Genomic DNA, 13981 nt, shown 5'->3' on the forward strand with positions numbered 1-13981 from the left:
AGCAGTTAAATTCATTGCTAAGTTTGGGGAAGCTTATGAAAAGTTCAGTATAATTCTAATTTGTTAACTTTGGTTAACACATTTAGTTATGAAAGCTCATCTTTACCTATGATCCTATGCTGTATCACTGATGTCAAAGAAGAGGGCACATTTTCTCCTCACTCCTATTCTGCATGTGGTTTCTTTTTTGGGAGGCTTACGTACCACTGTGGAACTTTCTAGCTTTTAGCAGCTACGCCAAGGCTATTTTTATCTAATTGTTTTTTTGTGCACTGCTGATGATATTCTGCTTTTAAATATATTTTTCACTCTCTTACTTTCAGTCAATCCCAATGTATTATTTCACAGGTTCCCTCCCTAGCTCATCTGGTTCCTAATACACACATCTGAATACTTCCCTACAATTCCTATTTTTAAAAATTAATTACGAAAGGCTTGTTTAAATATGTTTTTGACTCTTTGATGGCACTACTTTGATTAAAGTAAAACGGAAAAAAACCAAAGGCCTCTAAGTTGAAAAAATGAACTGACATAAAGTAGCAACCTTTATTACCAGTGTTCTTTCTAATTCAGTCTCTTATACTTCCTTCCTATCCCAAGAATCCATCTTCTTTTTTCCACCTTGAATTTTTCCTGTTATTCTCTACTCTGTAGAGTTAGAAATAACATGCTAAACACAGATAAAATAAAAATTATTTTGTAAGCAAAGGAAAAAAATGAAATGGATGGGAATTTCCTGTTGTGATATATTAACTATTAATTAAAATGGGAAAAAGTTAATGTGTAAATTTTTGAAGACAACAGGAAAGAAAATTTCAGAGAATTCTGTAGACTTCAGAGAAAAGAAAGTAACCAGAACAATTCAGCAGACACAACAGCTTTATGAGAAACTTGGGAGCTTCCTTTCTTAAGTATTGTTATTGTAGAAATTAGATGGCAGGTGAGTGCCAAAAGGGTCATAACAAAACACGCTTCATCCCCAGAGGCAGCTCCAGTCTGTTTTGGACAGAAACTCAACTAGATTTTCTACCTATCTGATTTACAAATCTTTCTGTTTGAAATATAAACTAAAAAGACTTCAGTAAATAGCTGAGCCAATCCTGCTCCTCTCCCTCCAAAAAAAGAACAGGAGGAGGGGGTAGGGAGGGTTGGGGAGACAGAAGGGGAGGAGGGGTAGAGAGACAGAGAAGGACGAAGAGTGAAGGGGGCGGGGGTGGGAGACCGCTGGCAAAAGTAAAGTAAGCAATGTTTAGATAATTTTGCTCAACTGATCTTTTTTTTTTTTTTTTTTTTACTAGGAAGTACTTTAATCTTTTTTCTTAGAAAAAAAAAAAAAAATCCAAACACTAACAGTTCACGACATTTCAACAACAAAGTATACTGGTTGAGACGCTTCCAGGAGCTCGGGATTCTGGAGTTTTAGGAAGAAAAGCTGGTATCCTTGCTTCACTATAGATGGATGGCATAGGTCATAAATGGGAGACTTCTGGCTACTAAGCCAGTTTCAGAACCCAGTGGAATGACACTTCCTTCTATAGTCTTTTTAATCTTCATTCCTGTCTCCCCTATCCTTCAGAAATGCCACCACATAAAGCCCAGTAGCAGTTAGCTTAGGCTCCAGTCTTCTCCTTGGGTCAGAAAGGGGGATGAAGAAACAGGGAGGTCACTCCTGAGTCTCCATGCTTTCCTCTTCCTCTCCTTGAGGTGGCTCTTCTGTATTCTCCTCCTCTTCCTCTCCTTCCTTCTTCTCTGGTGGCTTCTCATAAGCCTTTTCTGAAGGTGTCACTATCACTCCATCCCAGGTGGATATTTCAGAAGCAAGATAGCTGGCATCACCCTCCTGGCCAAGAATCTTCCTAAAGCCACCATGTGAGAGGATTCGGACCAGAGTCTGAGCTGTGTAGCAGACCATATCCTGCTGTTCCAGAGTCATGACTGTGTGTACTCTGAAGTTGCCACTCTCACAGGGGTCAGTGATACCCACTGACCCTGGCAGGAACAGTCCTGCAGCCAGAATCTGCAAGCATCGTCTGTATGCCACATTTAGGGCCAAAGGCTGTCTGGTGGGGTTGTTCATCACAGCATAGTGCCCAAGTAGGTCAAGCATCCAGGGAGTGAGGGGCTCAAAGCCAGGAAAACGAATCCTCAGGTCCTTCAGCAGTCTGATGAGAACTTTAACTGTGGACTGAGAAGCATTTTCCTCAAACCAGCGGGCATGTCGGATGGCTGCTAAGGCACTCTGCAACACCTTGATATCCAAGTGGAGTTCTGGGTCCAGTTTTCGGAGGTTGGGTGGCACTGTTGTAATGAGAATCTTCACTGTAGCATCAGAAGAACTGATTTCAAAGCCAGTTTCATTGGTCAGCATGGTCAAAACTTCAGAAGGATCCTGTGCCCTTAGGCTCTCCACGACCTTGTTCCCTAGTGCAGCAACGGCTTCCAATGTTGGCAAAATCTTCAGGATTACCACCAGGTCAGCCACATTGTGTCCTGTAGTCATTGTTCCCTTTTTATATGATCCGACTTGTCGGACTTCTTCAATTTGCACTTCAAATGTCCCTGGAGCCACAATCAAATTGTCAATCACATTGTTTATTTTCGTCACTAGAGAAAGGATAGAGGCCTGTTCAGCAGAATTGGGAGCAAGGTCCTGATTCCTCTTCAGCAAGGCCTCACTGAAGGAAGTTTCATCAGGCGCTGGCTTGACCCGGGGAAAGGCCATTTCACACAGATAGAAGTCAAATGGGATATGTGGCACAAAGGGCCTGAACCCTCCTCCGGGGCCTCCTCTGGAACCAAAGCGCCCGCCACGACCACGGCCTCTGTCACCCCTCATGGCGTCCTAGATCCCGAACAATGGAGACCGCACCAACCGCCCCTTTCCTCCCCCTCAACTGATCTTAATCATATATTTTTCCTTTCTGGAAAAGTTTCTATAGCAGCCAAGAGCCTAAATCAAGTCTCGAAAATAAATCTCAAGATGCACTATAAACAACTCCACTCCCACCCTTCTACCTCAAGTTACATAACAGAATGGTGAATTATGACTGTACTTTATAAGAAAGGAATTTGCCAAACTGTGCAAGTAAAAATGGAAAAAACAAACGAGTAAAGTCCTGAGATACAGAGACAGGATGCTTCCTAAGATGCCACACCTCAAATTTCTTTATTGGGTTGATTGTCCAAGCAAAATGAGAAACATAACACTCTATTATCTCACTGGTTACACGGTTTTATAAGAGTCAGAGAGAATCGAAGTTTGTTTCAAACAAAAATTTATGTTGTTGGTCATGCATTCTTCTTTCAAATCACAATAAAAAATCTCATCAGATAAGGAAGCTGAGGCTGAGGGTTAACGAAGAGAAGAGACGGAATTTGAGTCCAGTTAGAGCAACTTCAAAGATTGTGCCATTTCCACTGCCCCATGACTGCCTCTGATAAAAGCAATCCTTCCAGAGAGAATGTAGAGTCCCAGTCATAGGTGTGCACTTTCTTTCCTAAGCAGCAAACCCCCTATTTGCAAAATAACTGCTAAATCTGCTCCTGTGATTTTGATATACTAATTAATCTCTTAACCAGAACTCCAACAATAGCACACACATTTATGCTATCAAACTGAAATGCAGCAGAAAGGATAAAAAGATCATTTTCTATTATTAAAAGAATGTATTTTCTCTTACCATTCTGTATAGGACCAAGAAAATAATAAAAGCTATTTAGAACTAACAGAATCTTTTTAAAAAGCACAGATGTTATGCTCACTAACACAACCACGGTTACAATATTAACCAGCAGCACACTCTAAGAGTTCAGATCTGACATCTGTAACCAGGCGCACTGGACGCTATGACTTAACTTGGACAATGGTGCACACCAACTTTGCACTTATCAGAACCAACAGTTGTGACTGTAATATAACTGTTTATAGTCCTTGTGGCCGCATAATGATACTAATTCTCTAATTTCGTTCCTAAACTATTTCTCTGAAGTGGATGTGGTTTTCCCTGTGGGGGGGTGGGAGAGGAAATACTTCGCATGTCTAAGAATACTTTTCACTTCGAAGTGCCTCAACTGAAAAAGTCAAGCAAGGGTTTCTCTAATGTGTCTCTCATCAGTCATTTGCTCAACAATCACTCACTCACTCAACCTGCAATGATGCACAAAACAACCTGCTAGTTGCCGTGGTGACACTGAAGTAAAGATACAGTCTTGTTAAATAAGAGGTTTCAATCTAACAAAGAAGACACACACTAATAACTTGTTAAAAGCTTAAGGACATACATTCAGTACTAGAGGTTAAAAACGGAGCTGTTTTATTTCACAGAGATAAATGCTGTGAATTCTGATTAGTGGAATAAAGGAAACAATTGCCAAGAGGTGATATCTAATTGGGCCTCAGGACAAATGGGACTATCACAGATGAGGGCGGTGGAGTGAGAGAGCAGAGCAAGACAATCCAGGCTGATGGCCCAAGGTGAGCAGAAGCCCAGGTATGAGAATGCCCAGGAAACTTGAAGCAGTGCTGCATGGCCAGAACCCAAAGTATCTGTGGTGGGTAAAAAAAGATGAAGTCAGAGAGCCAAGTCTGGGTCAGAATACAGAGGATCTGTAGTGTCATTGCAAATTTGGATTTCATCCTACAGATAACAGAGATCCATTAAAAGTGTTTAAAGAAAGAAGGTAATGTGATTCAATTACTGCTTTTAAGAAGATAATGCCAAACAAGCAGTGAAAGGAGTAACATAAAAAGAAGAAAACAGAACCAAGCAGAGATACATGGGTAGTTATTAAGACATCTAGGTAGAAACAAATGAGTAATGTAAAGTCAGAAGGACTAGAAGGATGGCGGTCATATTAACAGAAGCTGCAGTCACAGGAGAACAACAGGCTGTAGGGGAGGGAGTGGATGACAAACGGAGCTTCGCAAAGAAAATGGCTTCAGTTTTGAACATTCCAGTAGAGATGTTCAGATGACCAGTTGGGAATTCAGGTCTGGAACTGAGAAATTAAAGCCAGAAATAGAGACTTAAAAGTTACTGGCACCAAGATGACATTTGGAAACATGAAAATAGGTGAAGTCATCTACAGAGAAAGGACAAAGCAAGCAAAGAAGGGTAAGGATAAAACCTTTGGGTACCTGCACTTACAAAGAGGGAAATAGTCAAGAAGGTACCATGAGGGAGAAACACAACCAAGAGAAAAAAGTCAGAGAAGTCAAGAAAGGAGAGCTTTAAAGAGGAGAGGGAAGTCAATCATTACAGACTCTGAAGAGAGTCAGAAGGTGAAGAGGATAGCAGTTACAAAACTTACCACATCTCTGATACCGCCGAAAATTTCAGTGGCAGATGAAATCAGATTTCAAGGTACAGAAAAATATGATTAGGTAATGAGCACAAATAAGCTGCTTTTTAGAAAAGGCTGATGAAGAACTGAGATAGCCCTAGAGTGTCCTAAATTCTAGTCAGTTCTAGAACCAGCTACCATACTAAAACCTTAGAATGCGCCAGTTCCTGGAGAAGGATGTTAAGTGAACCAGTGAGAAAGCAGAACTGGGAGTGACTCAAGTGTGCTATTTTGGGTTTAACCTATGTAGCTTCTAAAACAGTAAATTTTATAAATTAAATACTTAAAATAAAGTGGGAGGAAGCTGGTTTTAGTCACAAAAGTATTTATGTTGCTTATCACCTCAAGTCTAAGAGGATGCTACAACTAGTATTGAACAAGCATGGAAACTTGCTTTAGTTATTGTCTGGATGTTTATTTGCATAGATTTCTATGTCCTTATTGTCATTTCAATCCAAAATTCTCTTCCTGTTGTTGTTGTTGTTGTTGTTTTTCCCTGTTGTTTTAATTAGTTCATTTATATCAATTTGGTCTTCCTGGAGAAGTCTTCACCACAGCCTTCTGACTGCTCTGGTCTGAACTGGCTGTCATCCTTCTGTGACTGCCTCGGAGCTAGTAACCGGGTTCCCCCTGCAGCATTCTCCTGAGGGCTCCCTCTGTTTCTCCCCTGGGTTGAATCTCCTATCCTATATCCCACATCCTGCTCGTTCTTGCTGAAGAATATATCCCATTAGCCTCAGGAGAAATGATGTGTACGGAGTAATTTTTTTAACCTTGCATGTCTGAAAATATATTTGATCCTCATGTGCGACTAATGGCTTATAGTTAAATACACTGTACATTCAAATAATCTTCCTTCAGAATTTTGAGGGTATTCCTCATTGTTTCCTAGCTTCCAAAATTGCTGATAGAAGTCTGAAGCCATTCTGATTTCTGATCCTTAGTTTGTAATCTATTTTTTCTTTCGTTGGCAACTTGTAAAACGGCCTCTTCGTCATCAGAGACAAAGTGAAATTTCCCGAAAATGTGCCTTGTCGTAGGCACTTAGTAATTCCTTTCAATCTGGAACTTCGTATCCTTCAGTTGTGGGAAATTTTCTTAAATTATTTTGCTAGTGATTTCCTCCCCTTGTTCTTCTTTTTCTGGAACTCATTGTTTTGACTTCCTAAACTGATACTATAATTATTTTCTTTTTTTTCCTCTACTTTCTGGGATATTTCCTCATTTTCGTCTTCCAACCCTTCTATTGAGTTTTATTTCTGTTACACTTTTTTTTTTTAAATGCACAGCAGCATTTTGGCTTTGTGTAACATTCAGTTCTTATCTCATTTATGTAATATTTTCTCTCTCTGAAGATAATTTTTTTTTTTTAAGTTTTCTATTGCCTGCATATCTCCATTCCTCCAAGTTTCTTTTTCCTTTTGTTTTTCATTTTTATTTGTTTTGGATTTTTTTCTTTCAAGCTAGAGGCCTTCCCTCTGATGACTACTAGCCTTGGGAATGTCATTGTCCTTAGGTCTTTCTTCTTGGGCTGGGTAAATATCCCAATGGCACTGATCTCCTGCCTGGAGGGTAAAGGCAAGTGAGGCAGACAGGTGGAGGGGTGTCATCATTCAGTATGCAGGTATTCGTTTTACTCCCTTGTATTTGGTAAAGTGCCCTGTGTTCTCAGTTTTGCCTGGTATGTCCCAGTCCAGGGACATTCCCTTGCGTTTTCTCCCCCAGAGAATTAACCTGTAGCCTTCCATTAGGGTAGAGGTGGCTGTGAGAAGAGCAACTGCTCAGTGGTCTGGGGAAGAGGAGAAGACTGAGGGATCTACTACTATGTGTTCCTGATGCCATCGATTCCTGAGCTATTTGAAGATTCTGTGGTAAAAATCAGGTTGGTTCCTGGCTTTCTTCATTGCTAGATTAAGATTTGGCTTTCTCTGGTCAGCTGGGTCATTTACCATACTCAGTTTGCTTTCCCGCTTTCAATTTATTATTATGTATTATTGGTTTTTGTGGTTTTTTCATCTTTGCCATTCTCCTTATCCTTGAAGGACCATGTCTTTAAAAGGATATCCCTTTTAGCTGTAGTGGGGTTTCTGGGAGGAATACAATTATATGCTTATGTTCAATCCACCATTCTCTCCTCAGAAGTACACGCTGAATCAAAAACCATTCCTCATTGTTTCATTATCATTCCCATCCAATTCTCCAATCACCATAGTGCTTACTAAGGTTAACGCTGCCTTGGGACTGGTCAAGAGAGGCACCTCGCCTGGCATCACATTTTAGAGGTCTCTACTCGGGTGTTTTGGGGCACCAACCTCAACAGAGCTTGACTGGATCAGCCAGGCTGTCCACATGCCTGTTTGTGGGGCCTCTCACGACATGGGACCAAACTTGAAAACTCTGGCCTGAACTTCCAGATCGTTATAAAAGTATACAGTCAAAATATATGCAGTTTATGGTATGTCAACTAATATCTCAATAAAATTCTTTTAAAAAAAAACAATGTTACCTCAATTAAAAAAATATTTTAAAAGTATACAAAGTTGAAGAATATAATGTATTTTATTTAAGTTAAAAAAAAAGTTCATTAGACTAACTTAAATATTAAGACATGATACAGTTTTCTAAACTTAGCAAGTAGCTGGTCTACAGTTCCTTCATGATTTCTCCTTCCTTCATGTCTTCTTGTGTCCTTCCCCAAGTCTTCTGGATTTCCAGCAACCCCGACAACTGCCTATACAAATGACTTAACTGAATCAGAAAAGGAATGCTTTATTTAAGACACCTTCCTGCCACCTGCTGGACATTTTACAAAACAAGGACAAATCAACAATGATAATTAAATGACATGTACCCCTAGTTGTTGGGCAATACATACATTTGTGCAACTAGATGGGCAGCCCTGCCTTGAAATCACCTTTCACAAAACTGAATTAATCTCTACTATTTCAGGATGAGGCTGGTGAGAAAGATAAAAGAGCAAATTAGGAATCTAAACGTCCACTTATAACTTAGAGGAAACTGTGGTCTGACACCTTGACTTAGAACCGATTTCCTCATTTAAAAAATGACTTAGCTGTTAATCTAAATCTAGCTCAGAAGAGTAAAATAAAAAATGGCTTTAGGACCAGCAGGATGGCAGCCACTGAATGAGGCAGGGCCTGGCAGCCTTCTGGGCCACAGGCCAGTCCTGCCTATCAGCCTACCCACCATAGTCAGCCCCAACACAACAGAAGGGCCCACAGAGCCCACATAGGGAGCACCCCTAGAGTATATAGCTCTGGTGACCAGAGAGGGATGTCCTGCTGGGCCTCATTACATGTCTCCTACATAAGGCCACTTACCCAAAATCAAGTAACGTAACTGACCTACCTAATACAGAGAAAGAGAATTAGGCAAAACAAGGAGATAGAAGGATATGTTCCAAAACACAGAACAAGACAAAATCCCAGAAGAAGAACTAAGCAAAGAAGACATAAGCAATCTACCCGATAAAGAGTTCAAGGTAATGACCATAAAAATGTTCAACGAACTTGGGAGAAGAATGGATGAACACAGTGAGGAGTTTAACAAAGAGTCAGAAAATACAAAGAAGAACCAAACAGAGCTGAAGACTACAATAACTGAAATAAAAAATGTACTAGAAGGAATCAAAAGTAGATTAGATGATACAGAGGAACAGGTCAGTGAACTGAAAGACAGAGTACTAGAAATCACCCAAGCTGAACAAAAAAGAAAAAAGAATTAAAAAAAAAAGACACCTCTGAGACAACATCAAGCATACTAACATTCACATTATAGGGGTACCAAAAGCAGAAGAAAGAGAGAGGGAGGGACAAAGAACTTATTTGGGAAATAATAGCCAAAAACTTCCCTAATCTGGAAAAGGAAACGAATATCCAAGACATCCAAGTCCAGGAAACATAGAACGTTATAAACAAATGAACTCCCAAAGAGGTCTACCACAGACACATTATAATTAAAGCGCAAAAATTAAAGGTAACAAGAGAATTTTAAAAGCAGCAAGAGAAAAGCAACTAGTGAGTACAAGGGAACAACCATTAGACTATCAGCTGACTTTTCAGCAGAAATTTTGCAGGCCAGAAGAGAGTAGTATGATATATTTAAAGTGATGGGAAAAAAAAACAAAAAAACCTACACCCAAGAATTCTCCACTTGGCAAGGTTATCATTCAGATTTGAAGGAGAGATAAAAGAGTTTTACAGACAAGCAAAAGCTAAAAGAGTTCAGCATCATTAAACTAACTTTATAAAAAATGTTTATAAACTAGCTTTATAAAAAATACTAAGTAGAAAAGAAAAGATGACAATTAGAAATATGATAATTACAAAAGGAAAAATCTCACTGGTAAAGGCAAACATACAGTAAAGGTAGTAAATCAACCACTAACAAAGTTAGTAGGAAGGTTCAAAGACAAAAGTAGTAAAATCATCTATATCTACAATAAGTGGTTAAGGGATAGATAAAACAAAAGATGTAAAATATGTTGTCACAAACATTAAACATCGGTGGGGGGTGTTAAATGTAGGGTGGTTAAAATGTGTTTGAATTGGAATTCCCTGGTAGTACAGTGGTTAAGAATCTGCCTGCCAATGCAGGGGACACGGGTTTGATCCCTGGTCTGGGAAGATCCCACAGGCGATGGAGCAACTATGCCCACGTGCCACAACTACTGAACCTGTGCTCTAGAGCCCGGGAGCCACAACTACTGAGCCCGTGTGCCACAACTACTGAAGCCTGTGTGCCTAGAGGCTGTGCTCCCCAACAAGAGAAGCCATCGCAATGAGAAGCCCGCACACCACAACAAAGAGTAGCCCCTGCTAACCACAACTAGAGAAAGCCCATGTGCAGGAATGAAGACCCAACACAGCCATAAATCAATCAATCAATCAATCAATCAATCTTTTTAAAAAATATGTTCAAACTTAAGAGATCATCAACTTAAAATAATCACATATAAGTTGTTACATATGAACTTCATGGTAACTACAAACCAAAAGTATATAATAGATACACACCAAAATGAGAGAAAGGAATCCAAACATAACACTAAATTCTATGAGAAGCAAGCCAGGGCAACAATACTTATATCAGAAAAAAATATAATTTAAGACCAAGACTGTAACAGGAGACAAGACATTACATAAAGATAAAGGGATTGATTCAATAAGAAGACATAATAATTGTAAATATATATGCATCCAACATAGGAATACCTAAATACATAGAGCAAATATTAGCAAAAACTGAAGGGAAAAAATGACAGTAAGAAAACAATAGTAGGAGACTTTAACACCCCACTTACCTCAGTGGAAAAATCATCCAGACAGATATCAGTAGGGAAACACTGACCTTTAAACAACACATAAACTATTTGAATGTAATAGATATATACAAAGAACAGTCTATCCAAAAGCAGAAGACACACTCCTTTCAAGTGCACATGAAACATTCTCTGAGATAGATGACATCCTAGGCCACAAAACAAATATCAATATATTTAGGAAGACTGAGATCATATCAAGCATGTTTTCTGAACACAACAGTATGAGACTAGAAATCAACCACAAGAAAAAAACTGCAAAACACACAGATATATGGAGCCTAAACAGTATGTTACTAAACAACCGATGGATCATTGAAAAAATCAGAGAGAGAGTCAAAAAATACCTGGAGACAAATGAAAATGAAAATACAATGATCCAGAATCTATGGGATGCAGCAGAAGCAGTTCTAAGAGAGAAGTTTACAGTGATACAAGCTGGCCTCAAGAAACAAGAAAAATCTCAAATAAACAATCTAGCCTTACACTTAAGAACTAGGAAAAGAAAAGAAAGAACAACAAGCAAAACTCAAAGATAGGAGAAAGAAAGAAATCATAAAGATTAGAAAAGAAATACAAGGAGAGAAAGAAAGAGAGAGAGAGGAAGACAGGGAGGAAAAGAAAGAAAAAGAAAGGAAGGAAGGAAGGAAGGAAGGAAGAAAGAGAGAGAAAGAAAGGAAAAGAAAGAAGCAATGAAATTAAGGTTCTTTGAAAAGATAAACAAAAACTGATAAATCTTTAGCCAGACTCATAAAGAATATGAATTTAAAAAGAGTTTCCAAATAGATAAAATCAGAAATGAGAGACGTTACTGCACAGAAATACAAAAGACCATGAGTTAACTAGAAATGTACAATCTCCTAAGACAGAATCAGGAAGAAACAGAAAATATGAACAGACTGATTACCAGGAAGGAAATTTAATCAGTAATTTTTAAAAAACTCCCAATAAACAATGTCTAGAGCCAGAGCGTTTCACAGGTGAATTCTACCAAACATTTAAAGAGTTAACACCTTTCTTAAACTATTCCCAAAAGCTGAAGAGAACGGAATGCTTCTGAACTCATTCTATGAAGCCACCATCACTCTGATAAAAGCAGCCATGACCAAAAAAAAAAAATTAATGGGCCAATATCACTGATAAACATAACATGCAAAAATCCTTGGCAAATACTAGCAAACCAAATTCAACAATACAATAAAAGGATTATACACCACGATGAATTGGGATTTATCCCAGAAATGCAAGGATAATTCAATACCTGCATGTCAATCAATGTGATACACCACATTAACAAACTGAAAAAAAAAATCATACAATCAACTCTCAACAGATGCAGAAAAAGCTTCCAACAAAATTCAACATCCATTTATGATAAAAACTCTCAACAAAGTGGGTATAAAGGGAACATACCTCAACATAATAAAGGCCATATATAACAAATCCAGAGCCAACATCATGTGAGACAGTGAAAAGCTAAAAGCATTTCCTCTAAGATCAGTAACAAGACAAGGATGCCCACTCTGGACACCTTTATTCAACACAGTACTCAAAGTCTCAGCTATAGCAGACAAGAAGAAAAGAAATGAAAGGAATCCAAATTGGAAAGGAAGAAGTAACACTGTCACTATTTACAGATGGCATGATACTATATGTAGAAAATCCTAAAGATGCCACCAAAAAAACTATTAGAACTAATAAATGAATTCAGTAAATTTGTAGGCTACAAAATTAACATAAGAAACCTGATGCATTTCTATACACTAATAATGATCAGAAAGAGACATTAAGAAAACAATTCCATTTACAACTGTATCAAAAAGAACAAAATACCTAGGAATTAATCTAACCAAGGATTAAAACACTGGTAGGCAGAAAATTATAAGATACTGCTGAAAGAAATTAAAGACAACATGAACAAATGGAAAGATAAACCATGATCACAGATGGGAAAAATTATTTTTAAAATGACCATACTGGGGCTTCCTTGGTGGCGCAGTGGTTAAGAATCCACCTACCAATGCAAGGGACACGTGTTCGAGCCCTGGGCCGGGAAGATCCCACATGCCCCGGAGCAACTAAGCCCATGCGCCACAACTACTGAGTCTGTGCTCTAGAGCCCATGAGCCACAACTACTGAGCCCTTGTGCTGCAACTACTGAAGCCCGCATGCCTAGAGCCCGTGCTCCGCAACAAGAGAAGCCACCGCAATGGGAAGCCCACGCACTGCAATGAAGAGTAGCCCCCACTCTCCACAACTAGAGAAAGCTCGTGCACAGCAACAAAGACCCAATGCAGCCCAAAATAAATAAATAAATAATAAAATAAATCTTTAAAAAATAAAACAATAAAAAATAAATAAAATGACCATACTACCCAAAGCAATCTATAGATTCAATGCAATCCCCATCAAAATACCAATGACGGGACTTCCTAGGTGGTGCAGTGGTTGAGAATCTGCCCGCCAATGCAGGGGACATGGGTTCGATCGCTGCTCCAGGAAGATCCCACATGCTGCAGAGCAGCGGAGCCCCTGTGCCACAACTATTGAGCCTGTGCTCTAGAGCCCGTGGGCCAGAACTATTGAGCTCATGTGCCACAACTACTGAGGCCCACACACCTAGAGCCCGTGCTCCACAATGAGAAGCCACTGCAGTGAGGAACCCGTGCATCACAATGAAGAGTAGCCCCCACTTGCCGCAACTAGGGAAAGTCCATGTGCAGCAACGAAGACCCAACGCAGCCAATAAATAAATAAATATTAAAAAAAAATACCAATGACATTTTTCACAGAAATAGAAAAAAAATCTAAAAATTTGTATGAAAACATAAAAGAACTCAAAAAGCCAAAATGATATTGAAAAAGAAGAACAAAGCTGGAGGTATCATGTTCCCTGATTTCAAACTCTACTACAAGCTACAGTAATCAAAACAGTATAGGACTGGCACAAAAAGAGACACAAAGATCAATGTAAGACAAATAAACCCATGCTTATATGGCCAATTAATCAATGACAAAGGAGGCAAAGATATATAATAGGGAAAAGATAGCCCCTTCAATAAATGGTGTTGGGAAAACTGAACAGCCACGTGCAAAAGATTCAAACTGGACTACTCTCTTACACCATAAGCAAAAATAAACTCAAAAAGGATTAAAGACCTAAAAGTAAGACCTAGGACCATAAAACTCCTAGAAGAAAACAAAAGCAGTATGTTTTTTAACATTGTTCTTAGCAGTATTTGTTGGATATGTCTCCTTAGGTAAAGGAAACAAAAGCAAAAATAAAGAAATGGAAC

The 13981-nt window shown here is 39.0% G+C and overlaps 2 protein-coding genes across 8 annotated transcripts in view; both read right to left on the bottom strand.

Moving 5' to 3' along the window:
- Positions 1-13981, bottom strand: part of RASAL2 (RAS protein activator like 2) — a 367842-nt gene that overhangs the window by 149254 nt on the left and 204607 nt on the right. The gene's annotated exons all lie outside the window — the stretch shown is intronic.
- Positions 1290-2891, bottom strand: LOC130850188 (interleukin enhancer-binding factor 2-like). The gene has a single exon (XM_057729591.1). It carries the CDS (start codon positions 2834-2836, stop codon positions 1664-1666), a length of 1173 nt encoding a protein of 390 aa, XP_057585574.1. The 5' UTR covers positions 2837-2891; the 3' UTR covers positions 1290-1663.

This window comes from Hippopotamus amphibius, chromosome 3 (genome assembly GCF_030028045.1).
Source record: "Hippopotamus amphibius kiboko isolate mHipAmp2 chromosome 3, mHipAmp2.hap2, whole genome shotgun sequence".
NCBI lineage: Eukaryota > Metazoa > Chordata > Mammalia > Artiodactyla > Hippopotamidae > Hippopotamus > Hippopotamus amphibius.

Excerpts from the sequence above, each read along its gene's own strand:
- LOC130850188 (XM_057729591.1), bottom strand. The coding sequence starts at position 2,836 with ATGAGGGGTGACAGAGGCCGTGGTCGTGGCGGGCGCTTTGGTTCCAGA.